This window comes from Talpa occidentalis, unplaced genomic scaffold (assembly GCF_014898055.3).
Source record: "Talpa occidentalis isolate TD23 unplaced genomic scaffold, MPIMG_talOcc4v2.1 talOcc4.7, whole genome shotgun sequence".
NCBI classification, from domain to species: Eukaryota; Metazoa; Chordata; class Mammalia; order Eulipotyphla; family Talpidae; genus Talpa; species Talpa occidentalis.
Window position 1 is genome coordinate 80,675,879 of NW_023605083.1, and position 23,636 is coordinate 80,699,514.

At 38.9% G+C, this 23,636-nt stretch overlaps 1 protein-coding gene and 1 non-coding gene across 6 annotated transcripts in view; both read left to right on the top strand.

Moving 5' to 3' along the window:
* The window catches only part of MYO1D (myosin ID), a 342,372-nt gene that overhangs the window by 237,792 nt on the left and 80,944 nt on the right, over positions 1-23,636 (top strand). For 4 of the 5 annotated variants that reach the window (XM_037494454.2, XM_037494457.2, XM_037494456.2 and 1 more), the window contains exon 21: positions 6,989-7,143. In XM_037494454.2, the coding sequence (XP_037350351.2) occupies positions 6,989-7,143 (155 nt within the window). Of the gene's footprint in view, positions 1-6,988; positions 7,144-18,975; positions 19,401-23,636 lie in introns of those variants that run through there. The other variant, XM_037494455.2, reaches the window with a different exon arrangement.
* LOC119233073 (U4 spliceosomal RNA) lies at positions 1,165-1,308 on the top strand. Its single transcript, XR_005122241.1, has one exon. It is a non-coding gene; the product is annotated as a U4 spliceosomal RNA (small nuclear RNA).

Genomic DNA, 23,636 nt, shown 5'->3' on the forward strand with positions numbered 1-23,636 from the left:
AATAAAAAATAAATCTTAAAGAAAAAATTCTCAATAAAGTTGTTTAGTTGTTAACCTTTTTATAATTTTCTTACTTTATTGCACTATGATTGTAGAAGATATCCAATACATTTCCTACAAAAAGTAGGAACTATAAAACTATAAAAATAGTTAGGAAGACCAGTGTTATTTTGTGGCCTGATCCATAATACATATTTATAAGTGTCTCTGGGACCATAATGTGTGTCAAGTTCCATGTAACTGCTAGCCAGATCCGTTGATTATTCAGCCTTTCTCCACCCTCATTTGCTTTTTATCAGTTTCCACTGCCAAAGACTGGGTCACCCACCAAAAACACTAAACACATCGGTCTGTTTCTTCCTGTATCAAAACAATTTTTGCTTTACATGTTTCGGTACCATGTTATTGAATGCTTGATGACTAATAGTTTTTATTTTTGAAGCTATACTTTGTCATATAGAAAGCATTTTGTGTCTTTTCCTTGAATTTCGCCTTATCTATTACTGCTAATCCCATCTCTACTTTCTTTATGCTATATCTTTGTCTATCCTCATTTATTCTTTTTCTATGTCTTTTGTTTTAGATGGATCTTTTATAAACAGAGGGTAGTATAAAGGAGCTGCAGCCCTTTCACATTTCCTATAGAAACAAGACTTTTTCTTCTTAAATTTAAACATGTTATTTCAATATTTTCTAACTTTTATGCATCCATGTTATTTCCTTCTTGTTTTTGCTGTCAATTCTAGCAGCTATGTTGGTCAAGTTCCTCTTCTTACACATGATTAGAAAATTATACATTTTTTTATTTTAATAATAATTACTCTTAAACATTTAAACTCTCTTAACCAATATCAAGAATAAAATGGATTTATAGAATGATGACAAAATTGATAGAAATTTCCTTCCTCTCTTCTGCCCATACCTTCCTATAATTTGAAACAGAAGAAAAAGTTTTATCAAGCTGAATGTGGATAACTTATTTTTGTGCTTATATACGTGACGGTTTTTTCCTTTTATTTGAGAAATTCAATTCTTTCTCTGGGCTGCCTTTCCATGTGATTCTCTATTAAGTAAGTATAACTAACCTGTGACTCCTATCTAAAGAATCCATGAGATAATTGATTTTCTTCTATTATTCTTTGATTTTTCTGAAGCATCTATTCTAGCTTTACACATTGGCAGTATCATAGCCAATGAGATTTATCCAAGGCGTGATTATTGCTAATTGAAGCATCTATTCTGTTACTTACTGCTTCCATTGTGTTTTTTAATGTATCATGATTGTCTTTCAGAATTTTTTTTCTAACACTGGTCTGTTTTATACTTATTTCATAAATGAGACAACTTTCTTTTCTGGTTTTCTTTACCTTCTTACATTTACTCTATTATAAAGGAGTTCTCTGCTTTGATTCCTCAGGCTCGCCTCCTCTTCCTGAACTGGGCAAAACCTTCTGCTGGTCTAATTGTGTTTACTGGTGTTCTCCTTCCTGAAAGAGTCTGGAAATATTGAGATGGGTTGCAGCCGACTGTATCTGCCCTATTCAAACCTCAAGACCAAAGAAGAGGGTGGTTTAGATTTATCATAGCATTGCCATCTAAGATCTTAGATCACAGATCTAAGATGACAACTAGCAGGGTAGAGCCCGGATTAGACTTCACATCTGTTCAGAGGAAAGTATCTGTGTTGTGCTGGCCAAAGATAGCTGAGGCATAAAAACCTTGAAGGCAGGGCCTCCCTGGTGGCGCAGGTGGTTGAGCGGCTCACTGTGAAGCTGTCCGCAGCCTCTGCAGCGTGGGTTTTATCCTGGCCGGCCGGCCAGCGAGAATCCCAATGGCGAAGCAGACCTCTCCTGTTCTTGCCCGCTGCTCCCCTCAGCAGTGTATTTCGTCAGTCTGCCTATTCTGTTCCCCGCTCTGTCTCTGGTGAATCCTCTCACCCTCCCGCGCATCTGGCCTATACCCCGGTTCTTGTATAAAAATAAATAAATAAATCTTTAAAAAAAAAACCTTGAAGGCAGAGGGGTTTTGCTTATTTTTTTATAGCCCTGAATTGCTACTGTTTGATCTTTACCACACTCTTACAAGGTGGACAAGGCAGCTAGTGTGTGATCCTTATTTGCAGAAAAGGAAAAAAGATGCCTTCAAGAAATTAAATGTTCACTCAAGATCACATGGCTGAATCAGGATTAACACCCAAGTCACCCCTTACTGCACTTCTTTTCCCCAATTACCATGCTGTCTCCCAGGACAAAAGGAGATTTTGTAGATGCCATTTGCCCTGCCTTGGTGACAACAGGGACTTAATCTGTCATTATTTGCATAGCAGAGAAAATTAGATGTTACTTTCCCTCTTTTCTTTGGGGACTCTTACATGCAATAGGTCTGAGCATACATAGGAATTCCTGTGCACAACAGCATAAAGCCACCCAGACATGGCAAAACAGGGAGAGGCAGGAAGAGCAGCCCACACCTCGAGGTGGAAGGGTAGCTGAGAAAAGAGTCATAGGCTCCTTTCTTCTGGCCCAGGCAGCATCCTGAAGGGAGCTCTGTCTGGATGGTTTCAGCATTCACTGCTGGTTCTCTCTTCCTTGAGCCCCTGTAGCTGATGCTCCTGGGGAGTGCTGGCAGAGTTACTACTACTGCAGTTCTCGTATTAGGCTTCAATCAAGCTCTCCTGTGAAGTGCTACATAAATTCAATTTTGAATTTTGCATATAGAATAATCAAATGAGAGTGAAGGATCATAGGCATAAAATGTTTTTAAAAATGGAAATGATAGTTTTAATTTAATCATATAAAAATTATCTGGATGAGCTACATCTAAATGACAAAAGGATTGATAGATTCTCTTATCAGTGGCCTCATGATCTGCATAACTTTGTGAAATTATTTCCAATTCCTGGTATATTTTCCCCTCTATAAGTACTTAGTCTGGCATTCTTTAAACTCATGCTAAGATCTCACCTCCAATGAAAATACATTCACTCACTGTTTAAGAATATAATATAGCTCATGTTAGTATTACATAATATGATTGTAAGAACATGGGTTTGGTTCAGTCTGCAGGCCTATTTTCCAGCAAAAAATGCAAATTGAGCCTCAATTTCCCTATCTGTAAAATATGGTCAGGGAACTAAATAGCTTCCAAGGTACAAACTGGTTAAGTGTTATTTATTGATAGTTGTTTCTATTTGTCTCTTCCACTGATCCAACTAGATTATGAATCCCCCTAGAGCCAGGATGACACCTTCAGTATCTTGGGTATTTCTATCCCCACCCCAGACCACCCATTACTCCCTTGGACATCCTGTCAAAGCTGATTGCCAGACCAACTGACAGCACCTGTGGTGGCCAGGAGGTGGCACTTTGGTATTTTCTGCAATAGAAGAACAAACTACATAATGAGCAATCACTCAGGCTTCTGCTTTATTGACCAACATGGAATATCTAGGAATTAAAACATCCAAGGAGCTATATTTTTTAAATTTCCATGTGATAGATAAAAATGGCTTTTGGTGGTAATAGTGATAAACATGTCTGTGGGCCTTAACATATGGATAGATTAGTGTAACCATGGCCACACTCAGGATAGCCAGAAAATCTCCCTTGTATCAGACTCCCTTCCCCACCAATCCCTGACAACCTTTGATCTGTTATCCATCCTTATGGTTGTTTCTCCTAAGGAAGGTCACCTACATGGAGTCATACACTAACCTGTTGAGACCAGCTGCTTTTACTCAGCATAATGCCTTTGACATTTATTCATGTAGTTCCATATCAGTAATTTGTCTCACTAGTTTATTCCTTTTTATTGCTGAATAGCCTTCCATTGTACAGATGCACCACAGTTTGCTTATCCATTCACCTATTTGCAGAAATTCCAGTTTCCAGTTTAGAGTGATTATGACTAAAGCTTCTATAAACATGTGTAAGCTTGTGTTTAAGCATAAATTTTTATTTCTCAGGCTCCCTGGTGGCCTAGGGGTTAAGTCTCAGCACTATCACCTCCACAGCCTGAGTTCAGTCCCCTGATCTAATCCACATGGCGCAGCAGACCTCTCCTATCTCGCCCGCTGCTCCCCTCAGCAGTGTGTATCAGTAGATCTGCCTGTTCTGCTCCCCACTGTCTCTGGAATCCTCTCATGCCCCCACCTCTGGCCTACACCCCAGTTCTTCTACCCAGAAATAAAAATTAAGAAAATTTTTATTAAATTTTTGTTTTCTACGATAAAGGAGAAGATAAAATTCTATATAACTTTTTGAGTAACTTCAAACTTTTTCCGATGATTTGAACATTCTCACAAACTATATGAGAGTCCCAGTCTTGAATCCTTACCAGTATTTGTCATTGTCACTTTTTCTGTTGTTTTGATTTTGGCCATTTTTATGGGTTTGTAGTGGTATTTCATATACTTTTAATTTGCATTTCTCTAGTAGTTAGTGATACTGAGCAACTTTTCACCTGCTTCTCTACCACCTTATGTTGTCTTTGATAAGTGACCACATCTTTTGCCCATTTTTAAACTGGGTTGTTTACTTTCTTATGGTTCACTGTTAAGAGTCCTTTATTCAGGAAACAAGTTCTTTATCAGATATTTGTGAATATTTTCTCAGGTTTGTAGCTAATCTTTCATTCTCCTTACCAGTGTCTTTCTCAGAGAAAAGTTTTAAATCTGAAGAAGTTTGAATATTTTCTCATTTTTATGGGTTTCAAAGAATCTGTACCCAGTCCTAGGCCACAGAGGTTTTCCATGTTTTCTTCTAAATATTTTAATAGCTTAACATTTCATACTTAGATCTATGAATTAGTTTGAATTTTTTCGTAAGACGTGAAAATAGAAACACTGGTTAATGTTTATCTCTTTTGACGTATGGATACCCAAATGTTCCAAGTAAACCAATGTCCAAAGTACCCTCCTTTGAATTGCCTTTGTCCCTTTAAAGAAATCAGTTGGCCCTATTTGTGTCAGACTATCTCTGACTCTCCATTCTGTTCCACTGTTCTGTGTTTTTAGCCTTTTGACTATCTTATTGACAGTTACATTGTTTTATAGTAAGCATTAAAATCAGTTACTGTGAGTTTTCCGACTTTATTCTTTATCAAATCGTTTTGGCTGTTCTAGTTCCTCTGCCTTTCTACACACATTTTAGAATCAGCTTGTTAATATCTATGAAAAATCCTGCTGGGATTTTGGTTGCATTAAATCTATAGATAGGACCTCCCTGGTGGCTCAGGCGGTTGAGCGCAGCGCTGTGAAGCTGTCTGCAGCCTCTGCAGCGCCGGTTCCATCCCGGCCAGCTAGCGGCGAGACTCCCATATGGCGTGGCAGACCTCCCCTGACACGCCCACTGCTCCCCTCAGCAGTGTATTTCACTCAGTCTGCCTGTTCTGCTCCCCACTCTGTCTCTGGTGAATCCTCTCACCCTCCTGCACATCTGACCTGTATCCCAGTTCTTGTCTGTATGAATAAATAAAATCTTAAAAAAAAATTTTTTTAAATAGTTTAAAAAAATAAATAAATCTATAGATAAATTTGGAAGAAATTAGCATATTACTGTTGTTTTCTAGCCCCTAAGTATATTATTGCTCTCTGTTTTAGATTTCTTTTATTCCTTTCATCAACATTTTAATTTTTTTTCCATCAACATTTTGTAGTTTTCAGCAAACAGGGCCTACATACATTTTGTTAGGTTTATATCTAAGTATTTTTGTTTTTGGAGTTGCTATGGATGTTTGTTTTCAACTTGTTTCAAATTATTCATTGCTAGTATATAAAATTATTTTTGTAAGTTTCCATTTACCTAATGACTTGCTAAGCTCATTTACTAATTCTGACAACTACTTTGTAGATTCCTTGGGACTTTCTACATAGGTGAGCATGTAATCTGAAAATAGAAACACTGGTTTTTCCCTTCTGACCTATATGCCTTTTAGTTTCTGTAAAAATACCTTAACTGGCCAGGGACCCTGTGTGATGCTGTACAGCAGCTGTAACAGTGGAAATTCTTACATTGCTCCCACTCTTTGGGGAAAAACATTGTCTTTAACTAGTAAATATGATGTTAACTGTGATGCTTTTATTAGATGTCATTTATCATGTTGTGTTATCTTCTGATTTTGATTTACTAAGAGATTTTTATCATGAATAGATGCTGAATTTTTTTGAGCTTTTTCTGTATCAGCTGACATGGTCAGGTAGCTTTCTTTTTTATTTTGTTGCTATGATAATTAATAAATTTATGAATACTGAACTAGCTTTGCATTTTGATAGACTGCAGTTGATCACAGTGGTTTTTTTTTCATGGCATACTTTCTATACATTTTTTAATTCAATTTGCTAAATTTTGTTGGCTACTTTTATATCCATGTTCATGACGGGCACTGGGTATTGGTTTATAGCTTTCTTATATGGCCTGTGTCTATCAGGATAAGGTTGGCCTCATCAAATGAGTTACAATAGATTCCTTTTATTTTCTAGGAGAAATATGGAGAGAATTCACCAGTGAAATCACTTGGACTTAGAGTTTTCTTTTTTGAAAGTTTTCTAACGAGTTTCATTTCTAAAAAGATATAAAAACTTCAGGTCATGTATTTCTTCTCAGCTGAATTTAGTTTGTACCTTTCAAAGAATTGTTTTGTCTAAGTTGTTGAATTCATGTACATAGTTGAAATATTTTGTTATCTTTTTACTATGTCTGTGGTCTATAGTGGGGGGCCTCGCCCCTGTTCCACTCCTGATATTAGTAATTTACTCTTTCAAACTAGATGTTTACCTATTTTATAGATCTTTTGAACAAACCATTTCTTTATTTCACTGATGTTTCTCTACTATTTTTCTGTGTTTGTTAATTTTTGCTCTTTATTTCCTTTCATCTGCTTATTCCATGAAACTTAATAAAGTTGTCAGGTTACTAAGCAGAACCATTACAAATGTATTTTTAAATTCTTTTGAGAACCATTCCTAATATGTTGTGTGCTTGTCTTGCAGTTGACTGGTCTGAGTGTCTCCAATGGAAAGGACCAACTTGTCGTGTTCCATACAAAAGACAACAAAGACCTCATTGTCTGCCTCTTTAGCAAACAGCCAACCCATGAGAATCGAATTGGAGAACTTGTTGGAGTCCTGGTGAATCATTTCAAGAGGTAAAGTTTGATTTTTGTAACTGAGACAATTTCAGCTCTTTCATCACAGTTCTCACTGAACTTGCTTTGTGCCAATTTTAGTGTGTTGATTTATTTTCCTTCATAAGGACAACTCAAGTCATCTGTTGTTTCACACAAGGCAAAATTAGCATCCAGGCTTAGTTTTAATTAGGAATGATTCTCTGTTTTTCTAGCCTCCACCTAAACCAACAATGAGAGGTTTTCCTACTGTTGATTTTCTGCACTGCCAATCCAAATATGATAAAATCCATAGATGGAAAATACTTTATATTCTTATCACAACTTCTCATCTACCACAAGTACAACCAGTTAGTGTGTCTACTATGAATATAAACAAATTAGAAAGCACGTTTAGGATGACATGTAGGTCCATGAAGACTTAAGGAAATCCTGAGAAGCAAAAACATGGAGTTGTGATGGAACATGTCATATCCTATGAGGTCCTTAGAATATGCCATGCCTGATGTGTTTATAGTGAACAGTGATGTGAGAAATATACACAAGGAGCAGATCCTCAGGGTGATGTGGACCAGTGAATGATGTTAAGCAAGGGAATGATTTTGTGTGGTTATTTATGGGAGTCATTTTAGTGATGGAACTTGTTTCCATGGGCAGTCATGACATATTCAGGGAAGGGGGTGTTCCTCCCATTGTGGCTAATGGTCTCTGCCTCCCCAAAACCCAGTCGCTGAGAAGTGAGCCAAGTATCTGATTCCCTTTCAATATTTTTTCATTGTGTTTAGACATGATTTTGCCTTTTCTAAACAAAGACATATTTGGAATCAGGTGTCCATACATTATTTGTGATGATAAATATTTGGAGTATAATTTTAGAGGTAGACTGCACAGACTATTTACATGAATAAACATTAAAAGATCTATTTTGATCTAGAACACAAGGTTAATAGTCAGCTGGTAGAAAAAAAATCTAAAGTACTAAGAAATAAAGAGAAAAATTTCCATCTGCCAAATAATTATAAAGCAAAAAAATACTTAAGAATGGAAGGAAGGGACATGATAAAGCATTCTGTAATAGTCTATGACTCAAAAATCAGGTTTATTTGCCTCCTAACAGTTATATCAAAGTATGGACAGTTAAAAGAATTTTAATTTATCCTTAACTTGGATGCCTGTACTAGTGAAGAATTTTTCCCATAAAACTGAAGTATTTTTGTCTCTATCTGGGTCCTTGTTTAACAAATTTCCAACACCTGTTAAATGCCTTTATAGTGATGGAAACATGTCAGCCTAGTCTTAAGAACTCATTCATTCATTGCTTTCTTTTCCTAGCATATGCATTCTAAGAGGTTTGTAGTTGCAATCCTCTTATTTGTACATATGTAAGAATTTTAATTTTAAATGTCTTTAAAATTTACAAATAGGAGAAAAAGCTGTCAAGATGTTCAATTTTTAAAAATATACTCTTGGTGTTGCTATCCAGTGATTAAGAGATAAAGCACAAATAAGAAAAATCTTCTTCCTGACCCCAGAAAATTCTAACTTACAGTCATTCAACTTGCCTTTTGAGTTCTTGCGGAAAAGTTTTAACTTGATTTTTTTTCTAGCTATTTCCATTATTGACAAGTATAACCCTGGTATGACTTTGAAAATCAATACTTTACATAACATGTAATGATGCTCTTTTCTTTCTGGTTTATTATTTGCTTTGAGTGGGAGCAGCCACTGCAGCAGGGTAGCCTTGAGGGGGTGAGGTCTCCTTAGGACTGTAATGATGTGACACATAATCTTAGTTAATTTTAAGAAAGACTTAATGCCAGACTCATTCTTCATCTTTTAGGTAATTTCCCTACAGTACATTGTGAGAAATTCTCTAGTTAGGAGGAAAGGGTTCGAAATAGCAAAACATACCATTGCTAGACTAGAGTGGAACAAGAGTCACTGTCATTTTTTTAAAAATTTACAAAAACTGAGGGTTAAGATTTAAAGTCAAGGAGCAAAATTCTAGCCAAGTTTCACAGAAAAGGGAAGTAAAAAAATTGAAGGGGAAAACTATTAAGCTAGCACACCACTATACCAAAAATAAATAAGGTTAGCAAGAGGGAAAATGAACTATACCTCTTTAGTGCAGAGATATTTTTGTATCTAACTGAATGCCCCAAATTAGGCATTTTGGGCATCAAATGCTCCAAGAGCATTTTAAAAGAATAATGCATCTTGCCAATTAGGCTATACCTTAAGGATGGCCTTCATTAGAAAGGTTTATTAATCGACTCACATGATTTTTTTTTAAGATTTATTTATGCATACAAGAGCTGGGGTACAAGCCAGAGATGGGGGGTGTGAGAGGATCCACCAGAGACAGAGTGGGGAGCAGAACATGTGGATGTACTGAAATACACTGCTGAGGGGAGCAGTGGGCGAGTCAGGAGAGGTCTGCTGCGCCATGTGGGTTTCTCCCTGGCCGGGGATCGAACTCATGCTGCAGAGGCTGTGGATTGCTTCACAATGCGGAACTTAACCCCTTGGCCACCAGGGAGGCCTGTCACATAATAGAGCTTAATAGAACAAAAAAAATTGATAAAATTTAATACTCATCCATGGATACAAGCAAAAGGCAAACCTTCAGCAACCAACCAGATTCAGTTTAACAGAAATGGTGCAGAGTTACTACCCAGAGCGCCTATGGACTAAGGACAAATCTAAGTCGAGCTGATCCTAGTGTCTGGAGGGCAGCCTAAGGGAAGAGTGGTTTGACAGAGGACGGCGGGGTCACCACCTGAAGTGTAACATCGGACAGCCCCAGAGGAGACCTCACCTCCTCAAGGGCTATCCAGCAACAATGACTGCTCCTACTCACAGCAAATAATAAACCAGCAAGAGGGACTATAAGTAGGCGATATGAAAATAAGGAAAGGCAGATGAAGACAAAAGAAAAATATGCCAATAGACTTTACGTAGAGAAGAAACAGAAGATGGGAACTAGCCTTACCTCCTGTCTGGAACAGTCACACAAAGAATATATGAAACAACCATTTTTCAAGACCCTGGCATCGGAGGGCAAGTGAACCTACACTTACCCCAGTGTACAGTCACTGTGCCGCAGATACTATACTTTTCATGTCATTTCATTGTAATGTTGATGAGGGAGATGTTGATTCTCGGCCAGGGCTGCTGTCTGTGGAGTTACATATCACCCCCCCCCATATCTGCATAGGTTTTCTCCAGGGACCTGTTTCTCCCACTTAACAAAGCTGTGCACTGGCATTGTGTGTGTGTGTGTGTGTGCGCCCTGCGGTGGAAGGGCATCCTGTCCAGGGGGTCGTTTGAGCTGTTGGGAGAGGCTCCAGCCACCTATAATCCTGAATTGGAAGTAAATGAACAAATGCATACAAAATAATAATAGAATTGTTTAGGGTCTTTATTTTAAAAGGTTGATGATGTTTTTGTGCTCAAAGTATGTCTTAGGAACTTTTCTTATTTATATGAATTATCCTAAGGTAAAAGTGGTTTTCTCATACAGTTGACCCTTGAACAACATGGGTTTGAACATGTAGATCCACAGATAGATGGTAGCTAGTTGGGGGGAGGGGGCATTTTATAGAGGATACCTACTATATCAATACAGTACTGTAAATATATTTTTTCTTCCCTGTAGTGGTCTTAAATTTCTTTCTCTATTGTAAGAATACAGAGTGTAATATAGAAAATATGTGTCAGTTCATGTATCATCAAGGCCTCCAGTCAACAGGGTATTTGTGAGGGTTTGGAGGAGTCAAAATTTATATTTGGTCTTTTGACTGCATGGGCCATGTTGTTCAAGGGTCATTTTGCTTTAACGTTGCAGTTTCTAAGATCCTATTGATAATGTTGAATAACAACTTACAGTATTGCCTTCAGAAAACTTCCAAGCCACAGTGCACGCAGGGAGAGCAAGGTAGCTAAATTGGCCAGACAGAGTACCAGAGAAGAGAGAGCACTCCAGAGACCTGTATAGGTCCCCTCAAGTATTCAGAAGGGAACTTGGTCAGTGACAAGGAAGAGAAAAACTATGAAAGGCCTGGGAAAGACAAGAGGGACTGGGCTCAGCACTCACACAGGAAGGGATTTCTGTTCTAACAGGCAGGCTGGGGAGCTTCGTAATTCACAGTTGTTTGGGTGAAGCACTCAGAAGGGACTGGCCTCAGTACTAGGGATAGACTGCTCTACTGCTGCCTAATTCTAAAAGCAAGACCCAAAAGGATCAAACTACTTGCAAGTAATTAGGCAGTAGGACAAAGTTCATGAATATAGCAGCAAAATGTCTACCTCAACAAGATAAAATTCACAATGTCTGATCCAGCCAAAGATTACCAGGCACACAAAAGCAACCCAGAACTGATAAAAAAAAAAAAAGTTAGAATTCACAGACACAGACATAAACAGTTACAGGTACTCAAAACTTAACTAGAGATACAGGAAATATTTTTGAAAAATGGAAATCAAACTTTTAGATGAAAAATGCACTGGTGCTCAAGATATTTTGTGGGTCAAAGCAAAAAAAGTTCATTGCTTTTCCCCTCTATCAAATAAATTTCTCAGGACTATCTTCAGTCATGAGCTGCAGTGAGGCCTTCCCCGGTATTTCCTTCCATACTAATCCTGAAACTAAATCCAACTAATTATCAGTTAGCCTCTTTCTCTTACCTCCTGTAGTCTTTATTCAACTTGGACCCATTATTGCTGCCTCCTCAGGTAACCACTCCTACATTTCATGGTTTTCTAAAACATCTGAAGGCTTTAAGAAAGTATATTCCATCTGGAATATTTAATAACCAGCATGTCTCAAGCACAGACCAATCAGAACAGACTCATTCCGGAAACACCCGAAACAGCCATACCATCAAATCTTGGCTTTATGCCACAGATCAGAAATCGCACACAAAGAAAGAAGGGAGGGAACCCGAAGTGAGATGCATTTAGGATATGCTAATGACCTTAAACAGGTTTCTTTACCGCAGTACTTCTCTGATATGCCTCTGTTTGTTTTAAATACAGTCAGTAAAAGTGCCATAAGGAGCTATGTATCTTTTTCATATACACACACAATTATGTCTGCCATAGACTACATCTAAAAAGATAGGGATAAAAATGTTTTTGTCTCAGGAGAGGGGAGAATGAGGAAGGAAAGAGATATTTTTCACTGTAAGCCTTTCGCAACAAATATGTGCTGCTAACCTTAATTTTTTTTATTTTAATAAATAAATAGCAGCTTAGTTGGGGGGGCATATTGTAGATGGCTCTGAATTCAAAGTTATGTTCCTTTCCTGTTTGGAACAGAACAAAACCACTTTCTAAGTGAATGGTCTGTTTCACAGCATTTGAATGCCTTGAAGTAAATCCATAGAAACCTCTTGGAGAGGGCCTCCCCTGGTGGCGTAGCGATTGAGCACTGGGTTGCAAGGCTACCCGCAGCCTCTGAAGCGCCAGTTCGATCCCCGGCCACCAGCGAGGGTCCCACAAAAAAAGAAAAGAAACCTCTTGGAGAATATTATAGAATGTGCTGTGTGGTGTCATAGTATACATCATATGACCCCAAGGTGAAGGTTCTTTTCCTGTGGATGTGCCAGTGGTTTGCCAGGCCAATGTGCTTGGCAGAGGTTTGAAAATGACGGACTTGACTTTTGGTTTGTAGCTCACTCTAAGCAGCAGCTACCTGCTGGGAGTGAGCTTTTCTGCCCTCTAGAAAACAGATGGTCTCATGCTGGCTGCCCAAACTATGGAGTCACCAGAAACTCAGCAATATTAAGCTGTCAAAGGACCCATCTGCCCTATGCAGCTGTCCAGGCATTTGCCTGTCTGGGTGCTGGAAATCTCAGTATAACCCCAATCGCAAGCATAGAAATTTCTTATTTTTCCTGTTCTATTTCTGTGGGTGAAAGCCAGAAGTCAATGCCATCTGTTGCTTGTTTTTTTTTTTTTTTTTCATAAATAGTATCTTTAATATCTACTTGATTCAAAGAGCACCTACTGAATTTGACTGAACTTTTGACCTGCATCTCTATTGTCACTTGCTTATGTTCTTTTCAACTCACACTTAAAACCACAAGTAGACTCTAACCAGTAAGCAGGTTGTCACTGGGGCATCTAAGGGGCCAGGGCCATGAGGCTTCCTGAGCAGAGGTGGAGGAAGCTGGGGAATGCCACTCCTCAGAGCCCCTGCTTCTGGCCCTTTATGTCCAGCACACCATACCACGCTCATGGCCTTCCTTCTGCTCCCCTAATCCGAATGCATACTTGTCTGACCCTTGATCTCTGTTCACAAGCTGCTTTCCCTATTAATCATAGTAGTTTATATTCCAGTTTTAAAAATGTATAAAATAAGTTGAAAATAATGTAGATAGCCAACTATGGGGGATGAGTTATGTCCATTTCCTTAATAAAGTGTTTTGGCTATTTAAAGTTATAATTATTGAGACATCTGATTTCTGGTGACAGAAAAGTGAGTCCACAGTTCACCCTCTTCTGCCCTCCAGTAGAGATACGCATGGAAAAGGGAGACGTGGCACGTACACATGTCGGTGCTCAGCGACAGACACCTGAAACCTGCATGATGCTTCAATGCAGTGTTACTTCAATTAAAAACAAACAAACAAACAAACAAACGCCACCTTTCCAAAGTACTGAAGCCAGAAATGTGACTCAACCCAATGCCACTGAGAGGGGCACCCTCACACCCTCAGCCTGCTTCCCATGGTCTCCTCTTCACTTGACATGGTATCTTCTTTATTTGTTTGCTGTATATATCACAACTAAAATATAAGCTTGTAAGCAGGGACTTTTCAGTTGCCATTTCTGGCCCTTGGAAGGCTCCCGATAGACAGCTGCTGCCTACAGGGGCTGGCTGGTGGGTCCCTCTGGCCACCAGATACTTTTTGCTCTTGCCCACCAGAAAATGGTAACTTAGTCCTTCTGCATGAAAGAAAGGAAGAACTCTTGTAGTTTACTTTCATTTACGGACACCACTTTTCTTGTACTAATTCCAAATTACAACTCAATGCATATGATACCTGGGGAACAGAGTCAGTAGTTATCTCAAGATGTTAAATGGGCAACTGAAAGGGCTATGGGCTGGAAGAGCCATGGTGCATTGTACATTAGGGTTTGCAGCTTCTCACATAGTTGCGTCGCTTTTGTATTTGTACAACTAAAAAAATTAGACATGATTTCACTCTCCTTGTCAGTAAGCTGGCAAAGAAGCAAGATGCAGGGATTCCTGCTCAGATCAGCAGCTTCATAATAAGTAAAAGACTTCAAAACCACAACTAGAGGCTGTCATATAAGCCAGCGCTCCAACTTAAAAGCCTAGAAGTGAATTTTAACTACAAACAGGTGACTGTCAGGAGCCCAGAAGAATCCAAAAGATGCCCCTTTTGTACACAGGACTATGTAGATGTCTCTTTAGTTATGAGGCCTATAAAGCTGGTAATAGTGAGAAAAATGCAGATTTTCAGGCTTAGAAAAGTGTGTTTTGAAAAGGACTACCACAGAAAATTAACATTACAGAAACTGCTGATACTCAAAATTCAAGAAAGCATAGATACTGATAAACAGAGCAAAGACTACATACAAACTGATGAAGCGGGTGCCGGCAGAGAAGCAAGCATTCAGTCATTTGAAGTAAGAAAACATTTCATGTTGATTTAAATTTTGTAATATAGTTAATTTAAATCAACATTAATATGTGAAAAAAATCGTTGATATGGCAGAAAGAATTGATGCGAAAGGAAGAAAGGAGGCCCGTCAGCGTGCTGAGAGCAATGACAAAAGGTTGACATTTATACACACTCACACGGGCAGGGTGAGGGGGAAGTTCCCTTATAAAGGAAAAAAAATTAGGATTGCTTCAGTCTCTGTTCTGTAGTAGTAAAAGAATTCCATGTCACAGCATCTTTAGTCTTTTGAGGGGGAAAGTTAGGGCCCAAGAATTATATACCCAACCAGGTTGCCATTTGCATTTAACAGCCTCCAATAGTACCTCCTTGGGGTCTTCGAAGAGGAACAGCTATGTTCAGGGAGTCAAGTCTGTCATATCCCTATCTTTTATCTCTACTTCGCTTTGCTTTTTAACATCACTCTTCCCACGATGGCTTTTCCCACTGGATTGGAAATGCCTGTAAATTTCCTGATACTTCATTTTCCAGCTTTGCCACCAGTGAGGTATTAAGGGCCATGTTCTCTGGGCTGCTGTTCAAAAATCCTGGGAAACTGTTCCCACTAATCCACCAACTGTGGCCAGAATAATGGGATTGTCTCTGCATGACTAAAGAAGTAGGTCTTCTCAGAACATGGAGGGCTGCAACATGACCAAGGGAAGAACATTTTTTTTTATTTTTTTATTTTTTTGCAAGGGGACAAGGCACTGCTGGTGGGAGTGTTTGAAAGTGAAGTGTATGAGGCCAGCATTTCCCAAAAGAAGCAGAAAGTGATGCTGTGCAGGACAAATGGCTTAGCAGTGCTATTAACTGTAAGACATAGGAGCCATATAGAAGTGCATCCAAATAAGTATGGGTAAATAGATCATGGTCTTTTCATACAATGAAAAAGCATGTGGTCGTGCCAAAAAAAGAACAAATGAATCTTTCTGTATCAGGGTTCCTGCAGCATGGACTGTATCTGTACTGGAATCACCTGGAGGTGCTTGTTCAAAAGGCAGGTCCCTGGGTCCCATCCCAAGCCTTCTAATGCATAATCTCCAGTGGTCTTCACCTTACTAAGCTGCCCAGGTGACCCCTGCTGATTTCATGAACTGACATAGAAAATGATCAGGATAAGCACATGATGTTTTCATATGACCATTTTGCTAAAGCTGTTGTAATCAAAGGAGCTTCTTTAAAAAAAAAAAATCAAACCTTTTATTTTACTAAGGAGCAAAATAAGCATCTCCTCCTGCCCCAATGAAGGAAGGTAGAGGTGAGAAGTGGGCTGAGGTTCAGAGAAGAGGATATAAAGCAGCTTAAAAATTAGATGAGAACTGGCAGATAAATCACACAGGGCCAGGATTCTGTTTACCACCTCAACTTGTCCCAAAAAGGGACATCACTTATTCTAAGAAGTGACTTTTAATTACCTTAAGAAGTATGCAGTTAGAACCTGCCTGCCCATTTCAGAGAGGAAAGTCCACCTGCAAATAGCAGGTTTCTACATAATGAATATAACCTGTTCAAACATTCTCATATCCATCTACTGTACACAAAAGAACACAGAGAGAAGTCTTGAAAGCCTCTCAGGGTGACTAAGACAAGATCAGATCAGAAAGCACTCACATGGAACAGCTATTAGAAACCAAGCCATCTACCAACTTGCCATTTCTCTTGCCCTATACTGTGTCTGCCTTGAGAAGTGCCTGCCAAAGGACAGAGCTGCCTTAGAGGACATGCAGGGGCACAGTCCTCCGCTGCATTCCCTGCTGTCATGATAGAGAGATTCTGGGGATTTTTGTGGAGATCAAAGACACTTACTTGCTTTATGACATGGCCATCATTGCCTTTCATGTTGAAAGAATAAATCCAAAGTCCTGAAAACTGATCATCTCTTCGGCATCTCTGCAGGGAGATAGTGTTAACATTTAGAATAATTAGATATAGTATATACACACACAGTGGAATACTACTCAGCTGTTTTAAAAAAGATGAAATCTTAGCATTTGTGACAACAGGGATAGAACTGGAGGGGATTGTGCTAAGCAAAATTAATTAGGAGAAACTCAAATATCAAATGATTTCACTCATATGTGGAATATTAAAAAAAAAAAAAGGCAAAGGAACAGAGCCATCAAAACCAAAAGAAATCCTTGGTTTCTAGCTGCAGAACTCAGAGCGGGAGTAGGAGCAAAAGTTCCAAAGGGGTCCAGTGGACTCTGGCAGGAAGTTAGTGGTAGTTTGAAGAGGTGTGAACCTGTCCTCCTAAAACATATGGTGATGTAAATGGATGTTATCTCAATTTTAAAATTTAAGTTTTACATACTAATCAGATTACTTTTTCATGGTCCATAACACTTAATATTACAATGTATGTTAAAATGGAGATCTTCCTGTGAGGTATGCTCAAATTCACCAAATAACTAGTGAATAATAGCCCAGTTTGTACGGTCAGTTTTTTTCTAAATTGAATGTCAGATACAACTCTTTAACTTAATGGGATTTTTAAAAGCTTTCTTAATGTGTTTATTTCAAGTCGTATAAGCTATATAGGAATCAGAATCGTATGTAAGCACAATGTAGTTAACCAAGTGTTTTATCTGCAATGGTATTCTATTTTCATGCCACCACCCAGCCTGCATTCTCTGAGCTCCCCCTGCAGGTCCAGCAATGAGTGCTGGGACCACACAAAGATGGACCATTGGGTCTTTTGCCTCAAACAGCTCTGAGTCTCATGGGGAAGATGGCATATGTGTGCCACTGCCTGACACAGGCAGTGAAGGGCCCGGACCATGCAAGCTCAGGGGACAAACTGGCTCCATTTACCTGCAAAGTCCAAAAAGAGCCCAGTGAGACAAAGCCTAGTGACACAGGTATCAGGAATATCTCTGAAAATGATGGTCCACTGAAGGTAACGGCAACTTGAGAACCCTTGATGATATGTCTGTGGCTCCCACATGCGAAAAAGGATGAATTAAATGGAGAAAGAGCTAGCAACTGTATAGGTTAGACAGGTACAACCCTTAGTAATAAAACAAGAAATCAAAAGTCCTCAAAGGGGCAAGAGCTATGAGGTTAATTCCTTAGCTTTTGTAACTTCCCTTCTGTTTATTGTTTTGGCTACCCAAAATCTGTCATTTATAGGGATTTATGCCGCGGACCAGCACAGCGGTGGACGATGAGGCTGTCTCAGGGTTGAGAGATTGCGCAGGGTGGTCAGGGATTCGATGAATAAATGACACACAGACACACTTCAAGAGAGTGAAAATCTGAGTGTGCTTTTATTAAGTTAGTGGTCAGTATATATATGTTTTTTCTAAAGGCATAGGAACAGTGAACATCAAAGAGATCAGTTTGCTCATAGGCTTAGCTTAATTGACAGGGCAGTGATTTATGTCCGAAGTTACACCTGGACCTAGCCTCATTCCTAATTGGACAGGTTATTAACTCTTTCTATATTCTTGTACTAACTACTACTACTATTACTTATGTTTACTCATAATTAATTGTCATAGGTAAATTTATATTATAATGCAGTTAATATCAAAGGTACTAAGGTTAAGCACATAATAGAAAGATTATTAAACCAACAATTCTATTATAACACAGTGTTTAGTAATGTTTCATTTGCATTAGTCTAATTATTAAATTACATATGTTTTTTAATTAGCAATCAATGACCAGAAAAAGGAAAGATTTTAGAGAGACAGTTGTAGCAGAATAAAGTTTGTGGGCCTTGAGAAAGCGAGATAAGATTCCAGGTGGTCAGCATTTCTTTTAATCATCTTTGTGGCAGCTTCTGGTGGTCATTATTTCTTGGCAGGCATTCGGCTTCTCTGCATCTTAGGGAGTTTGCTGTACTCCCCCTGCGCGCATGGTTCCTTGCCCACGCCGGACCTCAGGGACCATGGCAACAGCCATTAGCCCTGAAGGTCACTGCAGGGGGGGGTGCAGCAGATTTAAAAATCCCTCAAGTGAGAAGGACCTAGATTTTAGCCCAGGGATGGTAAAAAGTGAGAGGATAAAGATGTTTCACCCCATTCAGTAGTCATTGTTAGAAAATTCCAAAGGGTAGAATGGATGTGGTGATATTAAATGCAGGGAGGAAGAGCTTGGGTGTGGGGAGAGTTGTTCTTTGGTCAGGACCTCCCTGTCCCCTTATACCTCTCCCCAGGTTTCCACCAGCGCTGCACACCCTTCCATCGCCCACCTCCCGGAGAGGCTGGGCGGCACAGGAGCCACACCAGACCCCAACACACCACGCTTCCCTTCCTACAGATGGCTGAGCTTCTGACCCAAGTCTTAAAGGTCATTCCCTGCTAAACACTCGGGAGCTGTGGGTCTCCACTTCTCCAAAGGTGGAGAAGAAAGAACAGCATAGGAGACGCACAGACCTGAGCAGAGGCTTCAGGTAAAGAATTAGTGCCCTCAGGCCCCGTGTCTGCTTAAGTCTGTAGCAGCCTCCATGTGCTCTTTAGATTGAACGACTCCCTTTGAAACTGAAGTCTTGTGTGATCTGAAGCAAGCCGACTGCCAAAAGTCAGCTCACCGGTGTTCATGTGGCTGACAGTATTGTACTGTACACTTGGAAATTGAGAGAATAAATTTTATATTACATATTTTTTAAAGATTTATTTATTTATGCATACAAGAGCTGGGGTACAGGCCAGAGGTGTGGGGGCGGGTGGGGGAAGGTGAAAGGATTTACCAGAGACAGAGTGGGGAACAGAACAGGCAGACTGACTAAAATGCACTGCTGAGGGGAGCAGCAGGTGAGTCAGGAGAGGTCTGCTGCACCATGTGGGCTGCTCCCTGGCAGGCTGGGGATCAAACTTGTGCTGCAGAAGGTGCGGATTGCTTCATAGTGTGGTGCTTACCCCCTTGTGCCACCAGGGAGGCCCTATATTACATATTTTGCCACAGTTTTTTTAAATAGAGCCAAAAATCAATTCACCAAAAGTCAGTTTGCCAAGTGGCCAATTTACTGAATTTGCAAAAATTTGTTAAGTCACCAAAAACTGGTTTTAAGAACTGGCATTCTTAAATATGTTCCACTTAGCAGCATTTTAAGACATGTTCAGATTGAAGAAAACGAAGGTACTTGGGTTTGGCTTGGCCTTTTTAAGGATTTTATTTAGATTGGTCAGGGAAGTACATCTTTTTATTAGATGCTTCCAAAGACCTAGCAAGCACTTACATCTTTTATATAAGCATTGGTTCCAGGAACTTGAGCAGCAGTGCCAGATGTTAGGTAGGATTTGACTGGTACACACAGGCAACCTGCATTTCAGGGCATCCAGGCTCAAACTCCTCCTAGAAACTGGAACTACCCACTCTCTGAAACGGTTCTTAAAATATAAAGCAATTGTTAAAATCCACAGATTTTAACATTTCTCATTGGAATTTTAATTTACTCTAAATTTTTAAATCCTCTTTCAGTTATTTTCCATTTGCTGTCTTCCACCAGATTTGCCAATTTGCCCAAAATTTATTTGACTCTTTATAAAGTCTGCAATTCATTTAGTTGATATAGCAATTAATAGCTTTTGAAGATTTCTACCTAGCTTAATTGATCAATTCTTATCACAAAGTTTAAGGAATAGTCATTTTCTAGCTCCCCTGCCCTTGTTGGGAGTAACTGCCACGGAGGAGGAGAAAGGGGCGGGTGCTTGTGCATCTGGGTTGCCAACCCACAGAAGGGGAAAGGCTGAGGGACACAGAGGGAAACCAGGAGACCAGAAGGGACAGGCTGAAGAGCAAGGGAGAATCTGAAGGCCTGACATTTCCATAGTCTTTGTAGGTCCTGCTAATCCTTCCAATAAAAATTGGATTTAAAAAAAAAAAAGGCATTATTGTTAAGTATGCAAATTTGGTAAATTTGGCCAGTTGGTCATTCAGCAGATTGGTTCTTTAGTAAAATTCACCATTTGGCAAATTACTTTCCATCTGTGAATTATCCCAGTTTATAACAAGTTCCCCTTGAAGCTAATAGAAATTGGATTTCTTGTCCTTGCAACCAACAGAGTCCTAATATTATCTCATAATCTAAAATCTCTTTAGTGGCTTTTTCTGACTATAAAAGTAATGACATTGTAGAAAATCTGGCATTCCATAATTTTTGAAACAAATTCAAGTGAAAAACCTACAAAACTCAATCATTTTGATACTCTAGTACCTTCTAGTAAATAATAGAGCAAATATTTTTGGGATCTTGGTATAATCTATAGTTGTTATATTACTGCAACTGCCTCTGAAGTCTTGCTTGACTCTTCAGCAGATTCAAGGATCTCAGTTTTATAAATATTGGGGGATTAGCTTCTTTGTGTTTATTAAAGATGTTCCTTTATAAACTGATATTGTAAGCTTGCATTTTATCCAGTTTAACTTCCCTGATTGTGTAACTGCTTTTAAAAAGCATCAAAATCTGCCCATTGTAATTTTTTTTTTCCTTGTCTCTGGGCATCAAAATTAAAGACTCTGGATTTTTAATTGCTATGTTATTTTCTACCTTGTCAAACAAATATAATGCCCTTTTTTTCATCTCCATAATCTTACCTCTTAAATTATTCTTCCCAACATCATTTTTGCTTTTTCTCAGGGGTGAAATGAAAAATCTAGTATACAATTGAGATGAGCATAACAGATTACTAGATTTGTTAAATTATCGTCCTTTTGGATTTTGTAATGATCAATGAGGCACAAGCCTAAAAATAGCCAAAATCTAGACTTTAGAAAGCATATTCAAGAAAGTACAAAAATGTCAGTGTCAATCCGTGACTAAACCCTCTAAAATAAAATATGCTGAAGAAAAGGAACATCCCTCTTTTTTCATGAAATATCTATGGTTTTATATAACAAATAGGGGAAGAATTTAAATCAAAATAGCTAAACCTTATAACATCCTAAACTCAGATTTAAGAAAACCAGGAAGATGGAAGGTATAATCTGAAACACTCAGTTGCCTGTGAAAATACTGTCAAGAAGACTGAAGTCATCAGTGAGCTGGGTCTCAGGGAAAATAACAAAAATAAGGCCAGAACAGTGCTTAAGTAAGTGAAACTTCAGCATTGTTTGGGAAAGTCAGCAAGAGAAGGTGTCTTCACTTTACCCATCAAGAAACAAGGCTCTGACAAAGCTCTCCCGGGGGAAAAAAAGAAGGGAATGGAGGCATCACACGCCAGATTTCAAACTATACTACAAAGCCATAATAATCTAAACTGCATGGTATTGGAACAAGAACAGACACATGGACCAATGGAACTGGTAGAAAATCCAGAAATAAACCCACAGATTTACAGTCAACTAATCTTTAACAGAGGAGCAAGAATATGCAATGGAACAAAGAAAGTTTGCTCAAAAAATGTTGCTAGGAAAACTTGGTTGCTACATGCAAAAGAGGCTTGACTACTACCTCACACCATGCACAAAAACCAATTCAAAATGGATTAAAGAACTAGACATAAGACCTGAAACCATGAAATATAAGTGAAACACTACATGACATACACCTCAGCAACATCTTTCAAGACTCATCACCCAAAGCAGTGATAGCAAAGGCAAAGATAAACAGCTGGGACTACATCAAATTAAAGAGCTTCTGTACAACAAAAGAGACAGTAACCAAAACAAAGAGAACCCCCACCAACTGGAAGAACATTTTTGCACACAACACTAATGATAAAGGACTGATCACAAAAATCTACAAAGAGCTGATGAGACTCAACAACAACAAAGAAAATAATCCTGTCAAAAAAATGGGCAGAAGCGCTAAAAAGAAACTTCTCTGAAAAGGAAATTCAAATGGCCAACAGGCATATGAAAAAATGTTCAGCATCACTTGTAATCAGGGAAATGCTAATCAAAACTACCATGAGGTACCATCTTACACCAGTGAGAATGGCACATACTAAAAAAACTAACAACAACAAAAGTTGGTGAGGTTGTGGAGAAAAAGGAACTCTCCTGCATTGTTGGTGGGAGTGCAAACTGGTCCAACCACTATGGAGAGCTGTGTGGAGATTTCTTGACCTACTAAACATAGAGCTTCCATATGATCCAGCAATTCCACTTCTAGGTATTTACCCAAAGGACACAGAAACATCAATTCCAAAGAGCACCTGCACCCCTATGTTTATAGCAGCACTGTTTACAATAGCTAAGCTTTGGTAACAACCCAAATGCCCAAAAATAGATGACTGGATCAAGAAGATGTGGTACATATACACCATGGAATATTACTCGGTATTCAAAAAAGATAAACACATGCAATTTGCAGCAACATGGATGGAGCTGGAAGGGATCATGCTCAGCGAAATAAGCCAAAAGAAAAAGAAAAATACCAGATGGTCTCACTAATAGCAGGAATCTAGAAAACTTAAATAAGGGACCAGGAAAAAGAATAACTGTAAGAAAGAAAATATCAAAATCGACAAACAACTATGAACCAGAGACACTCTATGGCGGGTGGGGGGCGGGGAAAGGAGGGCTTGGGGTCAAAATAAGGGGGTTGTAATTGTATGGGGAATATAAAAAATAAAATTTAAATAAAAAAAATAGGAAGCTAGTTTTAAAAGCTAAAAAAAAATAAATAAATAATGGGCAGAAGAGCTAAAAAGGAACTTCTCCAAAGAGGAAATGCAAATGGCTAACAGGCATATGAAAAAATGTTCAACATCACTTGTAATGAGGGAAATGCAAATCAAAACTATAATGAGATACCATCTTACACAGGTGAGAATGGCACATGTTAAAAAAACTAGCTACAACAAATGTTGGCACGGATGTGGAAAAGAGGAACTCTCCTGCACTGCTGATGGGAGTGCAAACTGTCCAACC